Raw genomic sequence first — 22,049 nt, 5'->3', positions numbered from 1 at the left:
AGAGCGAGGGATCACAGAGGCCATAAAGTAGTTCTTAGGGATGATGGATATGTTTATTATCTTGACTATAATATATACATTTGTCAAAATTTATCACGACATACTGTATGTTAATTATATTTCAATAAAGCTGTTAGAAAAAGAAAGAAGGAGCACAGCATTATGAAACAAAATAAGAAAAGATGAGTGTGAAAAAGAACTAATTGAAATAGAAATTTCTGGGAATGAAAAATATTATTTGCATTAAACATCTTTTAAAAAGGAAGGAAAGAAAGGAAAGACATCAATAGTCATAAACTCTGGAATGAACATGGTCAAAGAGAGAATGAGTGAGTTGAAAGAGCATCCCAAGAAATTTTCTGAGAACATCACCCAGAAAGACATAGAGAGAAAATTATGAAAGAGTAGTTGTAAGACCTGGAGAATAGACTGGGTTCCGACCATATGTGTTTAATGGCACTTCTGCAAGAAGAGACTAGAGAAAATGACTGAGAAGCCGTACTCAAAAGCGTAATAGCTCAGAATTTTCCAGAGTTGAAAAGGAGGTATAAATCCTAATCGAGTAATATGCTTGACAACTAATGAGAATTTTAAAAAGTAAATCTCCACTTTAAAACCACATAGTGAACTGCAGAACATCAAGCATAAAGAGGAAGGCTTAGAATTTGCTGTAGACGGATTACCCACAAAAGAACAGCAGAGACTAATAGTAAGTTGCTTAAGAGCCTATGGCAGCCTTTTTGGCAGTCTTTATTTTCTGAAAGAAAATAAACTTCATCTGTCTAGAATTCCATATCCAGCTGAACTGTGATTCAGAAATGGTGATGAAATAAAGACAGTTTTATGGAAGATGAAGGGGTCCACCCCGAACCCTGAGGTTCTTGAATATTTAGAGATTGGGGAGAGGAAGGACCCGCTGGAATCACGTGTGCCCGGTCATCTGGTGTCAGCCTCTATCTCCCGCAGAAACCGTGGAGAGAGAGGAATGCCTGAATTCAACTGCTGTTGCAATGTGATGTTCTTGGCAATGCCGCTTGTTGGCATGTGCTGGGTATTCCTTCAAGGCAGAGCAGGGAGATGGGATCCCTGCCCAGCTCCGGGTTGGTCCTGCAGCAATGGGGGCTTAGTAGGGAGGCCACAGGGAGGGTTCTGGGTGGTGGCCTTGGGCCCTGGTCTGGGGAGGAGGCTGGGGACGCGAGAGCCCACCCCTCAAAGATGCCCATTTCAAGACTGTCTCTTTCTTCCAGATTGTGGACAAAAACAACCGCTACAAGTCCATAGATGGGTCAGATGAGACTAAAGCCAACTGGATGAGGTGAGTCCTGCTCTCTGCTGCTTTCCCAAGAGCCTTGTCCAAACTCTGGAAAGGAGGCCAAGGGAGCACGTTGGCCCTTTAGAGTCTCCAGTGGTGGAAGTCCCTGAAGGCCCCGGGACTGCTCTTGGCAGGAACATGTCTAGCTCCGGGGGACCAATCCTCTGACTCCCCCAGGCTTCCATCAGAGGGTCTGGAGGAGGCCTGTGGTGGACCAGCTGTTTACGGGGACACACATGTCCGTGTCTCTGGAGGCCCCAGGCCCCAGCCTGCTGGCATTCTCGCGTGGAGGTGGGGGTGTCCCTGGACTGTGACACCTCTCGCAGGCAAACTCCGGCTGGATGGGGTGCAGGACACATCAAAGTGCAACTCCCAGCCATTGTTTAAAAGGCCCCCAGGGAAAAGGGCGCAGTCCCTAGATTAGTTTTTGATTGTTAGAGTGATTTTGTCCATTGCTGGGGACAGAAGTTTGCACCAGAAGGATCCTTCACTGCCAGCCAGAGCGAGCAGGAGACTGGCCCAGGGCCACCCCGAGGCAGCTGCGCCGAGCTTTCCTTTGGGTTCTGTGCTGCTGGCTTGTGTGGTGTGCCTGGGAGTTGGGAGGCATCAGCGGGCGGTATGGGAGGTCAGTCTTGCCTCATTGCCTCCTTGGTGGCCTGTCTCTGGGATTCAGGAGCTGTGAAGAGGTTAGTAGCTGGGTTGCGAGCTGGGTCTTGGAGGCCTGAACCCGAGGCAGTACCGCACCATGGATCAGGCCCTCTGTCAGTGTCTGTGCCCCGTAGGGCTGGGGGCTGGAGGGTAGAGGAGAGATCATACTTGGAGGGAGGGCAGTTAGGGCCTCCCTGAGGGGAGTCTGCTGGATTTAAACCCTGAGACTTGCCAAGCAAATGCAGAGAAACTGGTTTGAGGTGGGGAGGCTGCGGTGAGTTGTCTGGTCCCCTTTCCCTGGGCCCCACTGCCCACGGGTCTCCCACCTGAGGCCGGCTGGCAGCCAGGCAGCTGTGGACACTCTCCGGGACACTTAAGGATTCGCCCCCTGATTTGTCGGAGCTGCTGTCCTCATTGTGATTGAACAGGTACAGAAGTGGAACCGCTGAGAACAGGCAGGCCCAGTCTTGTGCCATGGGGACCTGCCCCGTTTCACACAGTCAGGTCAGCTGTGCCCTGAAAGTGGCTCCAAGAAGGTGGGTGGACATCTCTGGCTGCCCTCTTCTCCTCGATCACTGGGTTCAGGTCAGATGAGCACGTGCAACTCAGCCCTTATTCCTGAGCACCTGCGGTGAGTCAGAGCCTGTACGGGGCGTCCTAGATAGATGGGCCCAGCCCTGCTCCCCGGCCCTCCCAGGACTCACACCTTCTGCTGTGGAAACTGCTTTTTCTAATGAGGCTGTTCCAAGGAAGTGAGGGCGATGTGCTGTGGGGACTCAGATGAAAGCGAGGGTGGGGAGGGCCTTTGAGCTGGGCCTTCAGGGGAGGCATTTGAGGGCACTTGTAAGCAAAGACTCAGAAGTGGGGAGTGGCGACCAGGTGTCCAGCGGGCGATCAGATGGGCTGCATGGCCCAGACCCCTGGCCCGTGGCTCTGGCCTGGCTTTAGGCAAGCAAAGGAAAGTGTTGTGAGTGTGATCTGCGTCAGGCCTTTCTGCACTGAAGTTTTGGCCAGGAGAGCTGATTCAGTTCCGCTCTTCCATGTATCTCTGATCTTTCCGTTTGGGGACAAGGCTTTGCCATCACTGCAGAGAAGGGGATTCATCACCTGTGCTAACTAAGTGGTCATCTGGCGCTCCCACAATTCTGACTTCATCAGGCTGGGACTGAGCCCAGGGCGTCGGCAGTTTGTAAAGCTCTCCAGAGTGATTCTGATGCACTGCTGGGGTTGAGAACCACTGCTCTGCTCTGATCTTCATGCTCCAGTGGTAAAGTGAGGCCCGGAGCAGAGCAGGGTCAAGATGATGTGGTCAGCGGCAGAACAGGACTGGAATCCATCTCTGAGCGTCTGGGCCAGTGTTCTCTCTGTGCATGAGGGGCCAGGCCAAGCCTGGCTTCCGGGGCCTCATGTGGGTGAGTTCTGCTATTGCTGCCTTGCTGGCCTGGCATCTGTCCTGTTCCTGCTCCAGGACCCATTCTGATTCAAGATGGTGCCAGGGTGGCCCACAGCTGGAGGGCCCTCATCTCATTAGAGACTCAAGGGGTAGGCTGGGGTTGGGTCTATGGTTTATTGACGGGGAGATAGCCCTCGGGTGGTTCCTGGGTTGAGGGGAAAGCCAATTCATCCTGGGACCCTCTTCTTCCCCCTTAATGTACGGCTTCCATTTGTACAGCTCCTAATTTGAGGACACGTTCACTAGCTTAGGGGCTTGCAGAAGATCGAATGGAGTTGATTAATTTTCTCAAAACCTAAGTTTAGGCTGGGAATAGAATGGACACCCACTTGTTGACTCTATGGCAGCCCCATAGTGGGTGCTGTGCATTCATGAGATCGGTGGTCCACAACCCTGCAGGGGCTCTTTTTGTCTCCTGGAAGCAGTGTGTTGAAATGTTTTTGGTTGTCACAACTCTGCGGGTGAATGCTGCTGGTTTCTATCGAGCAGAAGCCAAGAATGCTGGTAAATATCCTACATTGTCCAGAATGCCCTCTCTCCTACCAACAAAGAATTTCTGATCCTAAATGCCAGTAGTGGTGAGATTAAGAAGTCCTGAACAGATTCCTTGTGGCAGCCCTTGGAGGTGGCACCGGGGAGACGGGGGTGGGGGCGGGGGACAAGGTTTGCATAGGAGACTCAGCTTCTAATCCAAAGTCTGTCTGAGTGCAAGGCCCAGGCCCTGGCCACTGTCTTGGGCGGGTGACAAAGCCTCCACCTTCTTCTTCTGCCACTGGGGCTGTGGTATTCTGGGTGGGTGGAGTGGGGAGACAAGGGCTGAAGGATCTTTGCGCCCTGTCCCTTGCTGTGGCTTTGGCAGCAGCCAGAGGGAATGAATCAGACTCTGGGTCTCCCATCATACTCTGGGATGCTCTCCTGGGCGGATCTTTGGGACCATGGACATAAGATAAAGGGTGGACAGAACCACACTGTGGGAAAGAATGAGTCGCAGAGCCAGAGCAGGTGCCAAGCCAGGGGGTTAAGGGCTGTGCTGTGCCCATGACCGAGGACCCTCTGTGCAGATGGAAGCCAAGGGCCTTCCTGGTCTCCATCAAAGTGGACCCTGTCTCCCCATGGATGCTCAGGGTCTCCTCACGTCCTACCCATGAGCTGCCAAAAAGGAGCTGCTGCCAGCACTGCAGTGGAGTGGTGGTCAGAACAGGGAGGAGCCTGCCCACACCCAAAGGTGGGGACCTGGGAGACTAGAAAGGGGAAGAGACCCACGGGGTTGCAGAACAAGCTTTCTGTGACCACGCCTTAATCGTGGGCGTCACCAGCAAGGCCACACCCCTCGGAAGCCCACTGTAAATAGTCTCCCTGTTGAAAGAATCTTCCTGCAAGCCCCTGGGTTTGTAGGTCTGTGCAACATCTCTGAGTTCAGGCTGTGGCCTCGTCCTAACCCCAGTAAGGATCCTTCATGCCTGTTGAGGGCTTTAAAGCTCTTTACATCAGCGTGCTTGTCCCTCCTCGGTAACAACCCCTGGTTCTAGGACGGGGAGAAGGGGGCCAGGGGAGGCTGCCGAGCTGCCTGCCCTGGCTCCTCGCAGCTAGTCAGAGGCCAGGCGGGACCCGAAACGGAAGGCGTCCGGCTCCGTCCGCGCTCCCGTCGCGCGTGCCGCGGCTCCTGCTGCCCCGCAAGCAGCAGTGCGAGGGCCCTGGTGCCAGGAGCTGGGTGTGGTGGTGGTGAGCGGACGAGGGCGCCCGGACGCCTCCTGGCTCCTCGGCTGGGGGCCGGCACTTAGGAAGGAGGAGGCCTGCCGCCTTGACGGTCATTTACCCCATTGTGCTTTGTGGGATATTCAACCCAAGGAACGTGGCGCCCCTGGCCGAGCGTAAGAGGAAGCCCAAGTTCTCCAAGGAGGAGCTGGACATTCTGGTCACCGAGGTGACCCACCACGAAGCGGTTCTCTTTGGGAGGGAGACCATGCGGCTGTCCCATGCCGACAGGGACAAGATTTGGGAAGGCATAGCTCGGAAAATCACCTCCGTCAGCCAGGTTCCGCGCTCCGTCAAGGACATTAAACACAGATGGGATGACATGAAACGGAGGACCAAGGACAAGCTGGCCTTCATGCAGCAGTCCCTGTCGGGCCCCGGAGCCGGGGGCCGAGCCCCTGCTATCGTGCTCACTGCCCACGAGAGGGCAATCGAGTCGGCACTGCTAACGGCCCGGTCCGGGCACGGCTTCCCCAGGGTGGAACTTGACGGCACGGACAGCCCTTCCACCAGCTGTGAGTACCTCCCCCCTGCTCCCCTCCCCACGCCCCCTGCCCCCCTCCCCGCACCCCCCTTGCCTGCCTCCCGCTCACTCCTGGCGATGTCCCCCGCACCTGCCTTCTCTCTCTCTCTGCTGTTCCTTTCTGCCTCGCCCAGCCCTTCCATCCTTCCTTCCTTCCTTCTCCCACTTCCGTCCTCTCCCCGCCTCTTTCCCTTCATTCATTCTAGAATATGTCCTGAACATGATGCTGGGAGCTGGGAAGACAGAGTTGATTCTAAAACCTCCCCCAGCCCTGCTCTTGGGAAGTTCCTTAGACTCTTGAGAATAAGAAACCTTTCATTAAACAGTTGCACGAGGAAATGAGTAAAGAAGGATCAGTAGATGAATACAGGAAGTCCTGAGAACAGAGCTGACTTGGTGGGCATACGACCTGTCTTCCCCCAAGGGCTGGGAGCTGGGCTGACTCTCGCCTTCCTGAAACTCAGACTAAGTTTTTGAAGCAAGCACCCGCATTTTCCTGCTGGGTTCAGCCCTGTAGATTAGAGAGCAGCCGGTGGTGGTCTGAGAGCAGGAGTGGACTGGCTGGGAAAGGCCCCCCACCCCCCACCCCAGGGAGAGACAGTTGAATGGAGATGAAGGGTGGGGAAGAGTTAACCCGACGGGTGTGCGTGGGGCGCAGCGCAGGGGAGGGGAGGAGGGCCTCACAGGCAGAACAGCATGTACGAGGCCCCGCATCAGGAAGGCGCTTGGCACGTTCCAGGAACAGAGAGGAGCCAGGGAAGCCCCGTGCAGCAGGAGAAGGGGGAGGGGCGTCGGAGGAAGCCGGCCAAGTCCCGGGCCCCCGAAAGCTCAGGCCTGTCTGTGTGCCTGTTCCCAGGGTCTTTGTTTCTGTGATATTTCCGCGGGGCCTCTGTGGTGCCTTGCTGGCTTCTTTTCTCTGTGTCCTCTGCCTCTTTCTGCCTGCCCCAAGGCTGTCTCTAAAATCCCTCTCTCTGCGCTCTGGTTCCTCTCCCCATGGCTCCCTCCACCTCTTCTTCTCCCTCAGCAAGTATCTTCCTCTTTCCCCCTCTGCTAAGAAGCAGAGGCTCAGGATGAACGCTGATGCCAGGGGCTGGATGGGTGTGGAATTTCCCGGCCTAGACGGGGCGGCTGTCCTTTGGGGCTGTAGTTCTTGGCGCTCACCAGAAGGGGGAGCACTCGAGACCCCACCCCCCCCCTCACCCCTACTCCTTGCTGGGGCTGCCACCCCCTTTCAGCTCTGCTTCTGCACACATCTGTCCCCACGTGCGGTCCCAGCTGGAGGCCGTCTGGCTTCCCAGTGACCAGCAGGGCAGGAGGGCTCCAAGGATGCCAGCCAGGCCAGCCCAGGGGAAGATGGTTCACAGAGACCCAGCCTTCCCTTCCCAGGCCCCCTACTGCAGGGAACGTGCTAATTTCCTGTCTGGCCTGGGGAGGGCTCCTGACAGGGGGCTACTCAAGAGTCAGCTATTAAGAACTAAGGACGAAGGAGGACACCCTCCGGTCTGACCTCCGTGTGGTCCAGATGAAGCTAAGCTTCCTCTGAAACTAAGCTTCAGACGCAGAGGTAGTCTCAGGACTAGATTCAGAATAGGGATTCAAACCTGGGTCTGCCAGGTCCCCGAGAATCCCAGCTCCCAAGTTTCAGGACGATGCTACCAAATTATGAGAAAAAGAAGGGGGCTATCTAGGTGAAGTCTGTTTCTTAAATTCTGTCTTGCTCATCCTTCTGTCTCCCCGAGACTGAAGGTAATGAGGTTACCAAATGTGACATGAGCTGGGCAGGGGGCCCAGGACCCCTCCACCGCAGGCGGGACGGGCCCTCCTTTTCCCAGCTGCTGCGGCACTTGGCCAGGGGCTGGGTGGGACGAGGCCCTGAAAGGGAGGGAAACGACGTCACCACAGTACATCCTGGTCCTTCCAGCGCCCCTCTCCCACAAAGTGGGAGTCCACCAAGTGGGGGTCTACAAGGCACTCGGCTCTCTCCCATGCTGGCCCTAAGGAGACGGTAGGACCCTTGGGAGGCACGCAGCCCAAGATCCGGTCACCTTCCCTGGGGTGGTTCTGAATTCAGCCCCCCACCCCGCGTACAGGCAGAGAGATGAGCCTGTCTGAAGGGTCAGCCTGTATGTTTTTCGCTCTTGCTGTGGGAATTTGCTCAACACAACCTTGGTCATGAGAGAGCCGCTGAGATCTGAGTGTGCAGGGCTGGGCCCCTCCCTGTGACGGGCCGCATGGAGCGGTCTGTCTGATGCTCCCTGTGGGCCATCGGGTGTTCCTGGGTAGATGGGATGTGTCTGCTCCGGGAGCCCTCCTGGAGGCACCGAGGGAGCAGCAGGGCTGGTCGTCCAGGTAGATCTGCTCCGCCCTGCCTGGGCTTGTCTGTCCCAGCACCGCCATCCCTTGCCTCCTTTCTCCAGTCTTGTCAGCTTCCCCCACCATGACCAAGAGTGGCAGATTCCAGCAAGGCCACAAGGTGGCCCCAAGCAACGCAGAAACGGCCGCGTGGGGGCTGGACCTCGGGGGCAGTGGCCAAGAGCATCACAGCACCATCCTGGCAGTGTAGGGCTTTCTTCTGTCCTCTTGTGTAGTCTTCTTAACAGCCCTGCTAGATGGGCAAGAGGTCGGGGAGGTAGGTAGAGCAGTTGTTATCTTTGCTTTGAGAAACTGAGCTGCAGAGAGAGGAAGTGAGCCCGTGGGTTGACATGCCGTCCCTGGGACCGTGGTCGCTCTAGAGTGTCGCTGTGCCTGGGATAGGAAGGGGGCCTGAGGTCTGGGGGGGTTTGTGCTCACCTGTCTCCCTGGGGTGCTTGGCCCAAACACCCTGGGGGCCTAGGGAGCAGATACTTTTCCACAGGCTGGATGGGGAGCGAGCAGAGGCCAAACTAGGCAGAGGGGTAGCGGGGTGTGGGGTGGGGGAAGCTGGTAACTTTGCCGGTGGGGGGGTGTGTCCAAGCCCAGAGCTGCCGTCTTTCTCCCGGTTGTAATCATTCGCCCTTCTTTGTTTTTTTATCCCCCAAGATGATGAAGACGAGGAGACCCCCGGGCCCTCGAGGCAGCCACTGCGGGTGCCCCTGCGGCCTTCGCCAGAGGAAGAGGCCTGCCTGGCCAGGCCCACCCTGCTCCGTTCCTCCTCCTCCTCCGACCAGTCCGAGACCGTGGGCCCCAAGCCGGAGGCCCTGCCCCGGCCCTCGCCCCAGGCTGCCTGCAGGACCCCTCGGCCGCACCCCGGCCCGCCCAGCGCGGGCCTGGACTGGCAGCTCCTCCATGCCCACGCCCAGCAGACTGAGGTGTTTCGGCAGTTCTGCCAGGAGCTGGTGGCCGCACACCGGGACCTCGCAAGCAGCATGCAGGCCATCGGCCAGGCTATGGCCGAGCTGAGCGGCCGCGTCAGCCAGGCGTGCCAGACGCTGATGGAGATCCGGGATGGGGTTCAGGCATCTCAGCGGGGGCCTGCCGGGGCCGCCCCCGTGGGCCCCAGCCCCCCAGCCGAGGCTCGCCCAGTGGAGCCCCCAGAGGCGCCCCCGGTACCAGCTCCAGCACGGACTACCAGGTCTCGGAAGAGAAAGCACAATTTCTAAGCCGGCCAGTTGCACTGGGAGGAAGAAAGCTGGAGGAGGGGCGTCTGGCCTTGAGACGGGGGAGCAGTCTCTCGTGTCCACCATCGATGACCTTGTAGGGTGCTGGGGGGACTGTCATCTCCTCACTGAATACAGGTTGGCTGCCCTGGGCTCAGCCCGACTCCCTCATCTTTGGCAGGTGCTCAAGATGCAGGAAAAACTGCCTGCTCAATGCTTGCTTGTCCTGGAAGGTCAGCCTCCTCTTGGTCTGCATCCCGCGGCAGCAGGCCTTGCAGGGAAGGGGGCTGCAAGAGCATCTCAATGGAATCCTGCTCTCCATCCTCAGGGCTGCTGTACCAGCCTCCCAGGCCCTGATTCTGCTGCTTTCGGGGGGCTGGGGAGAGGGGCAGCGAGGCCTGCGGAGGGGCCGGCAGAGCTCAGCCCCTCCAGGAGGGGTCTGCCCTCCCCTCCCCCAGGGCTCTGAGCCCCTGCCTTGGCCTTCTGCTTGCCCTCCGTGCGTATGCGCGCGCACGCGCGCGTGTGCTCAGCTGCCGTGCTTGCCTTTTGTGGGGCGGGGAGGAGAGCCAGATGACGTCAGAGGAAAGGGAAGACACGACCTGGTGATCGTAGAGCACTTTACGCTTCTCCGAGCGTGTGAACTCGGTGGGTCCTCAGGACAGAGCGGGAGAGGCAGCTGAGTCGGGGGTTACGGTCATCATTACCACCATCCTCATCTGCATTTCATAGATGACAAATGAAACAGTATCGTCTATTCGGGAGTGAGGGCAGAACCGGAAGTCGAACCTGTGGATTTTTCCAGCTCCCCTGTCAGAGGCCAAATCTAGACTTGGGACGGGTATTACTCCTTTCCTGCCCCTGCCAAGCCCTCTGGGCTTTGAGTGGGAGGCAACAGCAGCATTTAGGATGTGAGTCCACCCCCGGCCTCCCACCTACCCCTTCCTCCACCCCACCCCCACCCCCCGACCCCCACCCCACCCCCAACCCCAACACTAAGGCTGACAGCCAGTGGCTGGGAAGAAGTAGGGTCCAAATCTCAGGATCTAGAAGGCAACCCCTCCCCTGGCTTCTAAAAGAACCCAGAACCCAGCAGGGCTCCTGTCCCATTCCAGGTTCTAGCATGCCGTGCCTCCGCTTGCTTGGGCTGCCTATGCATTAGCTACACACATCTCAAAGCTTTGTGTTTGGTTTTGGAGTGTGGGGAAAGAGCCGGGTTCTTCGAGTTAGGGAGGGAGTTGGGGGTGGGGGGTGTGGCAGTTGCAAGCTTAGCTCTGACATGGGTGCAGCTCAGCTCTGTGTCCTCTTTGCTCCCTGGCCTGAGGCTGCCATATATCCCCAGCCGTCCACCCTTCCACACCAGCCTCCTAGAGCCAGGGGGCTGGGAGGATCGCTGTGCCCAGTGCCCGCCATGGCCGTTCCTGGAGTGCTGCTTCTAAACCCAGCCCGAGCTTTGCCCCGTGTTGGGAGAATGGAGGGCAACTGCAGTGTCCTGGGCTCCTTCTCCCATTCTGTGGTTCTTTGGGGGTTCCCGATCCCCAAAAGTGAACACTCCCCTGTCTGACAGCCTGATGGCTTGACTATATTGCCTGGCATTGCCCCACCCTCTGATGCTGGAATCAAAGATTGCCTTCCCAAGTATTTTTGTTAAGATGGCAATAAAAAGAATTGATCTCACACTTGGAACACACTTGGTCTCCAGCATCTTTCTTTGGTGTATATTCTCTTTCTTCGCTTCCTGTGAAAACCTCAAGGCCCCCGAAGCAAGGGTTAGATGACCAAGGGAAAACATGTTGGTGAGAGGGGCTTGAGTGCCCCTGGCATTCTCCAGGTCCCATCAGCTCTCAGACGCCCTGTGTTCAGCACCCTTAAAGGAAAGGAAAGGAATTGATAGGCTGAGGGAGGCAAAGCATCCACATAAGAAATTGTTTTCACTGTGTTTAATTTCTCTGCTCATCAAAAGTGAGATGTTGCTCAATGAATTTTACCTTTTGTCTCCTAAAAGTGTGTTAGGGGTCCTGGGGGAGAAAGCCCCACCATTTCTGGCAGGAAACTCTGGAAGGGTCAGGGGCTGTCCATTTGCTAGGGTACCTCAGAGCCCCCTCTGAGACACTCATTTTTTTTGCTCACCTGCCCATTGATCTGGGTGTCTGACTGGCACAGGTAAAGCCCTTCTCACCCAGCTCTGAGGCTTCTCATGAAGTGACTTCCTCTGGCTCCCCTGGGGAGTTTCTTCAGCAGGAAAGGGACCCCCTGACCTATGCATTGCCCTGGCTTATTTCCAGTCACAGGGAGAGATTCTCCCAGGCAGGAAATGCCCAGGTCCTGACCAAGGATCCATCCACTTTCTGGAAGATTCCAGCCTGTCTTTGATCTCTTGGAATCTAGGTCCTCCTCTACCATTTTTGACCAAAAAAGCAGGGTCATGGAAATGAAGACTATCCAATCTCCAGGAGATGCAAAGATGCTGTGAAACCAGGCCTGGGGGTCTTTCCCACCAAGGTCAAGGTGCTAAGTGGTGACTGGCTGGCCTCTCCCTCTGGCCCTGGGGAGAGAAGAGGGCATGTAGGAAGCAGAAGGGACACAGAGATGCAGAGACTTGTCGACTTCAGATGGAAAGGTTTTCCGCTTCTTTTTCTTGGCTTCAGTGGGAATGTGGGGCTAGCAAGTTAAACAGGAAGGAGAAACTGGTGCCAGTGGATGGAAATGAATGAGCAGCCAGTTTCAGCTTTTAGATGGGGACATCGCTCCTAAGAGTCTGAGGCGTCCAGCCGTGCCGAGGGAGGGCTGGCTGGGTGGTGTTCTCTTAAAGTCTAGGTGAGGATCTAGGGGGTGAATGCCTAACCCAAAGACCTTCCCAGCCCAGAATACAGAGCCCAGCCTCTCCTTAGTCATTCCTTTCCTATCTCTGCCTCGGGGACTGGGCTGCTTCCTTTCCATCATAGACAGAGCCCCTGGGTGGGAGAGTTTGAGCCTGGCCTTCATCTATCCCTGCCGACAAAATAGATGCCCTGTAGATTGTTTTCTCTCTTGAGTTGAAACTGATAGTTCATTTCCTGAGCCAGTTAGAAAATATGGTGCACTTGATAAGACTCAGTGGGTGAGGTCTGAAAAGTGTTGTCTTAGAGCTTATCTAGCCAATACCCAAAGTCAGCAGAGTTGAGAGTAAAAACAATCCATTGTCATCATGAAAGTTTCAGTCCAGAACCACCCCACCACCATCACCACCACCACCACCCACCCCCTTGATTGCTTCAAAGGGTTTGAAAAACCGTCAAATAAGCCCTAGTGTTCACAGATCAGCCTATGCTGTGCATTTTCTATCATCCTTCTGACATACTCTGTGCTTCCAGCCAACGAGGTAGTGACTGGAAACAACAAATAGATTTTCACTCCCTGGAAGCCTTCGGTTCCAGGAAGGGCCCTTGTTCACCTGCAGCCGTGTAATGGAACAGGCGTGCTTCTGCATACAGGGGTTGTTGAGTGGGGACAGAGGGATTCTAGGCGTGGATCCAGCCGTTTGGGTGTTACCGCAAAATACTTAAAAGTGGGAGACCTGGCTAGAAATAGTTGATGTTGGGACTTAGCTGGCTCCATTTAGCTTTACTTCAAAAATGATTTAACATAAACATCTTTTCATGGGAATGGATTGTTTATGATTCACTGAGAGCTCCCATGTGTATCTTATTTCAAATGCCAACTTTCAGAATCACCAAGTACAACAGGATGCTGAACCAGTTTTGATCTTTGAAGATACTTTGTGATCTATACAAAGTTTTGGAGTCCTCTTCCTAAATATTTTAATAATTTATTTAATTGAAATATAGTTCATTTACAGTGTTGTGTTGATTTCTACTGTACAGCAAAGTCATCCAGTTATACCTACATATGTGTGTGTATGTATAGCTATATGTATTCTTTTTCATATTCTTTGCCATTATGGTTTATCACAGGATATCGATTATAGTTCCCTGTGCTAAACAGTGGGCTTCCCTAGTGGCTCAGCTGGTAAAGAATCCGCCTGCAATGCAGGAGACCGGGGTTCGATCCCTAGGTTGGGAAGATCCCCTGAAGAAGGGAAAGGCTCAGTAGGACCTCTCTTCCCCTAAGTATTGATTCTTGTTGGGTTCGGAAAGTGTGAAGAGGTAGAAAGGGAAATGGACTTGAATCTTTCTAAACCTGACATCTTCACCAGGTTGCTCTTTGGACTAAATGCCTAATCGTTTCGTGTTCCTCATCTACTTTTTTCTCTTCAAGTTGAATGTCAGAGAAAATAATTCTATCTTTTAGAGCCGGATAGCTATTTAGAAACTGGAAAAAGGAAAGATTGTGTACTTTTCCCCTTGGGCTCTGTGATTCAAGTGATTCTTGTTAGAACAAAACATGAATGAATGGTTTGCCTTCTGGGTCAGGGAGTGGAGAAGTTTGATCTGCCTCAGTTCTGCTCTGTGCTGACCACTAGGCTGATTAATTTTGGATGTCAGATCCCAGGCTTTTGCTAAAATGGGGACTGGGAAAAGAGTTTGCACATTTAGAAGAAATCTCACGTATGAAGAAAAAATAGACTCCTACAGTTGGGGAGTTGAGATTATATGTGAGGGGCGCTATGCCTGGGGTACCACAGATGTGGATTCCCAAAGCCGCTGGCCACCATGACTGTCCCCACTGACAGCCTGTACTGGAATTGGCATTTGTACTGGAATTGGCTTTTTTAGGGGGTGGGGGAGAGGGATTAACAGTAATAATTGCTTATTGAGGAAGACTTGGAAAGTACAGAAAATTATAAAGAAGTAGAACCATCTATAAAGGCTAATCACTGTTAAAACATTGGTGTATTTCAAGTGGTTTACCAGGCTTGTTTTTAAAGCATGATTAGAACCACAATACATCAGTCCTGTTGTTTCCACTTTGCATTATATTGGGACCGTTTTTCCATGTCATAAAAGATTCTTTGAAAAGATTTTTCTGTAGATGAGTAACATTCCAGCATACAAATATACCACGGTTTATTAAATCGTTTCTCTGGTTTTAGACATTTAGATACTTTTGCACTATTACAAGCAGTGAAACAAGTCAGCATTGTGGTGTGCAGAGTTTGCATTCTTGATTCACATCCTAACATTTTGGATATATTTTTCCTTAATTTTACAGAAACTGTGGGAAAATCCACATAACATAAAATTTACCATTTTAAGTGTAAAGTTCAGTGGTATTAAGTACATTCACAGTGTTGGGCAAACAGCACCAGCATCCGTCTCCAGAACCCTTTTCATCTTCCCCAACTGAACTCTGTACCCATCGAACACTAACTCCCTATTGCCCCCTCCCCCAGCCCCTGGCAAACACCATTCTACTTTCTGTCTCTGTGAATTTGACTACTCACAGAAGTGGAATCATATACTATTTGTTGTTTTGTGGCCCGCTTATTTCACTTAGTAGGTGTCTTCAAGAATCGTTCATGTTGTAGCGTGGATCAGAATTTCCTTCCTTTTTATGGCTATTATTCCACTGGGTGTCTATACCGCATCTTGCTTATCCATTCATCCATCAGTGGACACTTGGGTTACTTCCACATTTTGACTGTTGTTGCATAATGCTGCTGTGAACGTGAAGGAACAAATACTTGTTGAAGTCCGTGTTGCCAACTTGCTTCCCAAAGGGTTGTGCCAGTTTATTCTCCACCATTAGAATGGGAAACCCTAGTCTTGCCACCTTTACCAGTACAGAGCTGATCACTTAAAAAATTATGTGTGCCAACGATACAATGTGCTACTTTGCGCCTCTTTTCTTATCAGTGATGCTGAATACTTTCATTTATTCATCATCCATTTGGATTTTTTTCTGTGAACTACAGTTTCCCTCAGACTGTTCCAACTACAATTCTCTGGGCTGGGCCAGTCAGAGAGACTTTGATTTGTTCCCTAGCTTTTAAGACAAATCATAGCATAAGGAAAAGAAGGGGTTTTTTGGGGGAGGGGAAGATACTTGCTTTACAATGTTGCATTAGTTTGAGCTGTACAGTGAAGTGGATCAGCCATATGTGTACATACATCTCCTCCCTCTTGGACCTCCCTTTTTTGACTGCAAATTTCCTAGGCACTTGGATAGCGCAGAACCCTAAAACGCCAAATAATGTCCTCTTGTCCATTTGATCTGTACATCTTCACCTGCCTGAAAATGTTGCATCACCTCACCTTTTGGAGGTGAGTGAGGTGGCAGGTTGGATATTGGGGATGTCATTTCAGAGAGAATGGGTGAGAGCTGCAAATTCTAAGGGTTCGACAGAACTTTGAGGGTTTTCTGGGCATTGCTAAGTTGGTGCTTTACATGCCCACAAAGGAGCCATGAGTTCTAGCAGGAAAAGCATAGACCTCAGTGCTCTATTTCCCATTTATTAGCAGTGTGACCTTAAGCAAGTGACTTAGCCTCTCTGCGTCTCAGTTTCCTTACCTGAAAATGACTTAGATTAGGTGGTTGCTCACCTTCCCTTGCCCCTTATTTACCTACCTCTCCTGTCTCCCCTGGGCATCCTTTTTTTTTTCTTTTAAGACTTTGATCTTTAGGATTCATTCATTGATCCTGCAGGCACCCTTGTCACATGGTTCCTTCTGCTAGGCTTTGTGACGTACCGGAAACAATTCAAGGGCCTCACCCTTACCACCATCAGAAACCTGTGGGTATCTGGGAGCCCCTGAAGTTAAAAGATAGTGAAGAGGGGGACTCCCTGGCAGTCCAGTGGTTAAAACTTTGCCTTCCAATGCCAGGGGTGCAGGTTTGATTCCCACTTGGGGAGCTAAGTTCCCACATGCCTTGTGGCCAAAAAACACATAAAATAGAGGCAGTTTTGTAACAAATTCAATAAAGACTTAAAAAAAAAAAGTTAGTGAAAAATAGTTTTCTAGTCACCTGTCTATCTGGGGTTGAATCTTATGTTTACCAGAACCTAGGAGGTGGGCAGGGCAGGTGTCATTTCCAGTTTCGGCAAACAGATTCTTAGAGGTACAGAGGCTTGCTTGAAGTCACACCAGACAGCGAGACTAGGGACTGGCTCCAGCTGGGGAGCCTGTCCTCGAAGGGCAGCTTCCCTGTAGGGTTTGGCAGATGCCCACATGCTCGTGGACGTCCAGCCACCGGCACCTGCCCAGCACTGTGCCTGGTACCAGCAGGCACTCACCAAAGAGTGGCCCGCGCCTTCTCACCTGTCCCCCTCGCCCCCAGGTACGTGGTCATCTCCCGGGAGGAGAGGGAGCAGAACCTGCTGGCCTTCCAGCACAGCGAGCGCATCTACTTCCGGGCCTGCCGGGACATCCGGCCGGGGGAGCGGCTGCGCGTCTGGTACAGCGAGGACTACATGAAGCGCCTGCACAGCATGTCCCAGGAGACCATCCACCGCAACCTGGCCCGAGGTGAGTGTCCACACGTGGGGGTGGGCCACGCCCGCCGCCGAGCCCTAGCGAGGCCAGAAATGCTTCTGTAGGTGCTTCTAGGAAATCCAATGGGAAATACTGTATACGTGGGAGACCCAGAGGAACTCAGGGAAACTGATGGGCTAGATTGGAGCAGCTGCTCTGGGATGGACCAGTGGCACCCCAGCGTGTCCTCCTCCCCCAGACAGGGTCAGGAGCCCTATTACAGATGTTTCAGAGCATGAGGGAGTGAGACGAGTCTCCAGTGCCAATGATATAATCAAAATCGATTCTGTTTCCCCAACTCAGATTGATGGAAGGATGTTGTAAACTGCCGCTGGCTCGATAATAGCAGCAAATAACAGGTGGTACTTACTAAGTACTTCATATGTGCTAGACGTGTTTTCTACAGTGTCCCATGTAATCCTTCCCATTAGCACCTGCTCTGTGAATGTGTGGTGAGAATTAGATGAATAATATACACGCTAATGGTAGCATGTGGATTATTCTCTCCATCTTACAAGTATAGACCCTGAGCAGCAGATAAATATAGTGACTCACTCATCAGATAAATACAGTGCTCAGCAGAGGCAGAGCCAGGCTCCTAACCCACGTCTGTCTCAGTCCAGGGTCTAAGCTCTAACCTACAGTGTCGTCTGGCCTCCCGGACAAAACCAGTTTCTTCCCTGCTTCCTCCTCATCTCCTTCCTAGCTGTTCTAATGATACGCTATGAAAGAGCAATTTCTCTTAGAAGAAGAAGGTTGGAGAGAGGTGGGAAGGTGAGTTTATGTATGGATCATAGCCTGGTGGGTGGGTGTCCATCCAGGCTCCATTTAAAGGAATCATTTGAAAGTGGTTTAAAATATTCGCCAGCTCCTAGCCCCTTGCCTCTTTTGGTCATCCTCAGCCACGCCAGCACAAATGGGTGAGCCCAGGTCATTTTTCCAACGGGACCTTCCTTGAACTAAAACCACATATCCAAAGACCCAGAGTCCATCTGGCCCTGGGAACCAAACCTACACCCAAGCCTCACTATATCATGTTTCTGACCAACCTACTTATTGTAAATAAAGCTTCATTTGGACTATGAAGAGAAATGATAAAAAAGGAGTGAGAAGGACCCATTGGAATGACGCTATCTTCAAAATCAAAACAGAGCAAAGCAAATTGTGAACACTGAGAACACAGCTGCTACCTGACTTGGTAAAAGGTATCTGGTGATTGGATGGGCAGTGAGAAGAGACCCAATAGATACGCTCATCTCTTGTCTTCTTTGGAGCTGGGTGTTGGGCACATATTTGCCAGTTACACTTGGGAAGGCATGTTTCCATGACATGATTGCAATGATTTCCATTTGATCTCCGGAGATGCCATGATGAAAATGTCTGGAACAGATTAGGTGCTCAATAAATCTTTGTTGAATGGATAAAAGAAGAAATGAATGAAGACTGTCAGGAAATTTCCAAAAGAATCTTATAATCAGAAGAAGAGAAAACCAAGCTGTATCTGAGGACACAGGTTCCATCCCTTGGCCAGAATCTTCTTGAATTCTTCTGGATCTGTAATATCTTTTTTCCCCAGTGTCTTCTCCAAAGCACCACAAGCTACATCATCCTCAGAGAGCCCTGAGACCCAAGGAGAATGCTCAGAGAAAGGCTTGAGCTTTCAGGAGTGGTTCAAAGGAGCGTGGCAGACAGACTTGAAATCTGTCTGCCTGGCAGACAGACTTGAAATCTGTCTGCCTGGCAGACAGACTTGAAATCTGTCTGCCAAGATGTGTGCAGATACAGGAGGATGGAATGTCGATTCCTGGCCAGGCTGAGAAGTAGGAAATAGGGAGGGAACTGAAGCCTGCATGGGCAGGGTCAGAGCAGAGGGTGGACTTGGCCCTGACGCCCTTGGGAGCAGCCATGGGGCTCAGTGTCCTTTAGATGTGTCCATGTAGCCTGTAGCTTTGGCGGTCTCTGATAGTTAGTGGTGTCTGAGATCTGTGCGCCTGTCCTGCTCTGGAGGGGGGAATCCCCCACGCTCAACCAATTAAGGTCTTACATGGAAGGAGACTTCTTTGTAATTGGAGGTTGGAGCCCTGCTAAAGTCCAGAGCTTGAATTATTAGTCCTTATTAAGTAGGAACTCTAGTTGGTGGCTCAAGTGGTTGGTGGCTCCTGCCAAAGCAGGAGGTGCAAGAGATGCGGGTTCGATCCCAGGTTGGGAAGATCCCCTGGGGAAGGAAATGGCGACCTGCTCCAGTATTCTTGCCTGGGAAATCCCATGGACAGAGGAGACTGGCAGGCTACAAGTTGGACACAACTGAGCAACTGAGCAGCATTAAGTAGGAATATTAGTTGGAGGCCACAACTGCTTCCTAAAGAGCATAAATTATTCCTTTGTGGTTATCTTTTAAGAACAGGATGCATCTAGACATGTATTCAAAGACTTTATTTATTGGTCTACTTTGGGTCATTGATTTACTTTGTGGTGTTTCCCCCATGTTTTGTGGAGGCTTTAGAATCAATTTCATAATGTTTAAAGGTCTTCTTTGACCCACAGATTTTTTTGGGGGAGCCTTGACCCCAAAGAAATCTCCTGCTCATCCCAGAAAATTCGAATAACCTTGTCCTTGAGCAGGCAGCATCCACACATCTATAGCAATTTGTGCAACTGTATTAGCCATTTTGAAGAATCAGGCTAACATAATGTATTGTGGGGAGTTCACCAAGGTCTTTGACATCATTTACACGATAGAAAGAAATAGAAGAGGAAACGTCAGAATTGTCAGATAAGGAAACACAGCGGCTGTATTTTGAGCGTGCGTTGTGTCCACGCGTCCTTCTTTATCATGCTAGAGGCTGTCATCTTGGAGCCCCCCGCAGCTGTCGGTGTCCCTGACTTCCCTTTTCTTCCTGCCTTGGTGATCAGTGAGACCCACAGAGGTTCAGGCCATGCTTCCTCACATCATCCTATCTTCTGGTTACTGGAAGAATTAGAAAGGACAGTTGCTATAAGATGGACTTTGCCCTAAGGGATAGTCAGGGAGGAGGAAGAAGTGGGACTCGGTGCTTTGTGTACCTTTTACCAACTTGGGCTTCCCTGGTGGTTCAGACAGTAAAGAATCTGCCTGTAATGCAAGAGACACGGGTTTGATCCCTGGATCAGGAAGATCCCTGGAGAAGGAAATGACAACCCACTCCAGTATTCTTGCCGGGAGAATTCCATGGACAAAGGAGCCTGGCAGACTACGGTTCATGGGATCCCAAAGAGTCAGATGTGACTGAGCGACTAACACACTGTCAAGTGGAAGTGGCCGTCTTCCAATTGCTAAGACGAGGGGAAGCCTGTAGGCACGAGAGCTCCTTATGCACTTCGCTGAGCTACGTTACCACCCACTCAGCTTATCACGTGGGACGTCATCTTTTAGGATGACAGGATGGCGAGTTCCTTAACTGCCAAATCCCCACGCCTACAGCATTTGCTCAACTTATAAACATACCTGGGTTTGATCTCTGGGTTGGGAAGATCCCCTGGAGAAGGGACCGGCTTACTCACTCCAGTATTCTTGCCTGGAGAATCCCGTGGACTCTATAGTCCGTGGGGTCGCAAAGAGTCAGACATAACTGAGCGACTTTCACTTTCACTTTTTGACACATAAGGCTACATTGAAACTGCCTCTTTAAAAGGAGTTCTCGCCACTTTTTGGGGTCCTTTGACTCCAGACCCTGTGATCCATTTCTGTTTCTTTCTATCACGTAAATGATGTCAAAGACCTTGGTGAAGTCCCCACCCATATGTTAGGTTAGCCCGATTCTTCACTGAGTAATCTGCCCCAGTTTTGCCACACCTGCTGCACAAGGCCGGGCCCAGAGGGATGCGTCAAGCGACTTCCTGACAGGAGCACTTTGTTTTCTGTTGGTTTCTCCTCTTTGGGGCTTTTCCCCACTTCCTCACACCCTGGTTTTCCTTCCTAGGAGAGAAGAGGTTGCAGAAGGAGAAGTCTGAGCAGGCTCTGGATAACCCAGAAGACCTGAGGGGTCCCCTTCAGCTCCCTGTGTTGAGACAGGGCAAAAGTCCCTACAAGCGTGGCTTTGATGAGGGGGACGTGCACCCCCAGGCCAAGAAGAAGAAGATTGACCTCATTTTCAAGGATGTGCTAGAGGCCTCACTGGAATCCGCAAAGGTAGAAGCCCACCAGCTCGCACTGAGCACTTCCCTGGTCATCAGGAAGGTCCCCAAGCGCCAGAATGACGCCTACGGTCAGTGTGCAATGACGATGTCGCACGGCGTGCAGAATGCCAGTCGGACCCAGGGGGACGGGGACTGGAAGGTGCCCCAAGGGGCTTCCAAGGAGGCAGGCCCCCTGGAGGACGAAGAAGAGGAGCCTTCGTCGTTCAAGGCCGACAGTCCCGCTGAGGCCTCCCTTGCGTCCGACCCTCCCGAGCTGCCCACCACCTCCTTTTGCCCTAACTGTATTCGCCTAAAGAAGAAGGTCCGGGAACTCCAGGCCGAACTAGACATGCTTAAGTCTGGCACGCTTCCTGAGCCCCCCACCTTGCCAGCGCAGGTCCTGGAGCTCCCCGAGTTCTCAGACCCCGCAGGTAAGTTGGTGTGGGTGAAATTGTTGTCCGAGGGAGGAACGTGCGGTGGACAGTGTGGAGGGGGGCCAGGTGCTCCCTGGGGATGCCCCCCTCAGGGAGAGGCCTGGGAACTCAGAGGTGGGCACCGGTCGCAGTCCACGCCCTCAGCTGCCTCCGACAGGCCGCCCTGCAGCTCCCTTGGGGGCTTCGTGTCTTGCCCTTGTATCCTCCTCGTCAATAAAGGAAATTCCGCTGCAGGAGGGGGTGTGTGCTGTGTTCTTGACCCGTTGCCTTTCTCCGGTGTCTTACCCCAAAGCCCGACTTCTAAACTCAATCTTTCTCTTCTCTCCCAGTCCCAGGCAGGGTGTCCCATGGGGGAGAGCCCCCGGCCTTCCTGATGGGAATGCAGGGCAGTGACCTCCCCTTGCCCATTTCTCTTGGCTCCTGGATCTTTTAGGGCTGCTCAACCACGAGGAAAGCCTCTCACTACACAGCTGAATTAGAGATTTACACAGCACTTCCTTTTTAACCACACCCCTTAGCTCAGGTGTTGCAGCTCTTCCAAGCCTGTGTCTTAACTGCATTCTGATCCCCAGCTCGCTTGGGGCCCCAGCTGCCTTCATTTGAGGGCACCTTAGCGGTGGGACAAACAAGTCCCATGTCCTCATGGTCCCGCTGTGAAACCTGGGATGTGCTGTATTCCTCCACGGGCTCGGCTCTCCTAGTTTTCCTCTTTGGTGGATACAGAACATTTAAGTTCCCTGAGCTCATGCTCGTGGAGGGTGAGGGCGGGCAGCCTGGAGCGTGGT

The 22,049-nt window shown here is 52.6% G+C and overlaps 1 protein-coding gene across 5 annotated transcripts in view; it reads left to right on the top strand.

The window, feature by feature from the left end:
* PRDM11 (PR/SET domain 11) overlaps positions 1-22,049 on the top strand; it is a 96,231-nt gene that overhangs the window by 65,000 nt on the left and 9,182 nt on the right. For 4 of the 5 annotated variants that reach the window (XM_027562586.1, XM_027562583.1, XM_027562584.1 and 1 more), the window contains exons 5-7: positions 1,248-1,315; positions 16,482-16,669; positions 20,635-21,261. In XM_027562586.1, coding sequence (XP_027418387.1) covers positions 1,248-1,315; positions 16,482-16,669; positions 20,635-21,261 — 883 coding nt within the window. The remainder of the gene's footprint in view (positions 1-1,247; positions 1,316-16,481; positions 16,670-20,634; positions 21,262-22,049) is intronic. The other variant, XM_027562587.1, reaches the window with a different exon arrangement.

This window comes from Bos indicus x Bos taurus, chromosome 15 (genome assembly GCF_003369695.1).
Source record: "Bos indicus x Bos taurus breed Angus x Brahman F1 hybrid chromosome 15, Bos_hybrid_MaternalHap_v2.0, whole genome shotgun sequence".
Taxonomy (NCBI): Eukaryota; Metazoa; Chordata; class Mammalia; order Artiodactyla; family Bovidae; genus Bos; species Bos indicus x Bos taurus.
Note: the sequence above shows the minus strand (reverse complement) of the source record. Positions and strands in the feature narration are given on the sequence as shown.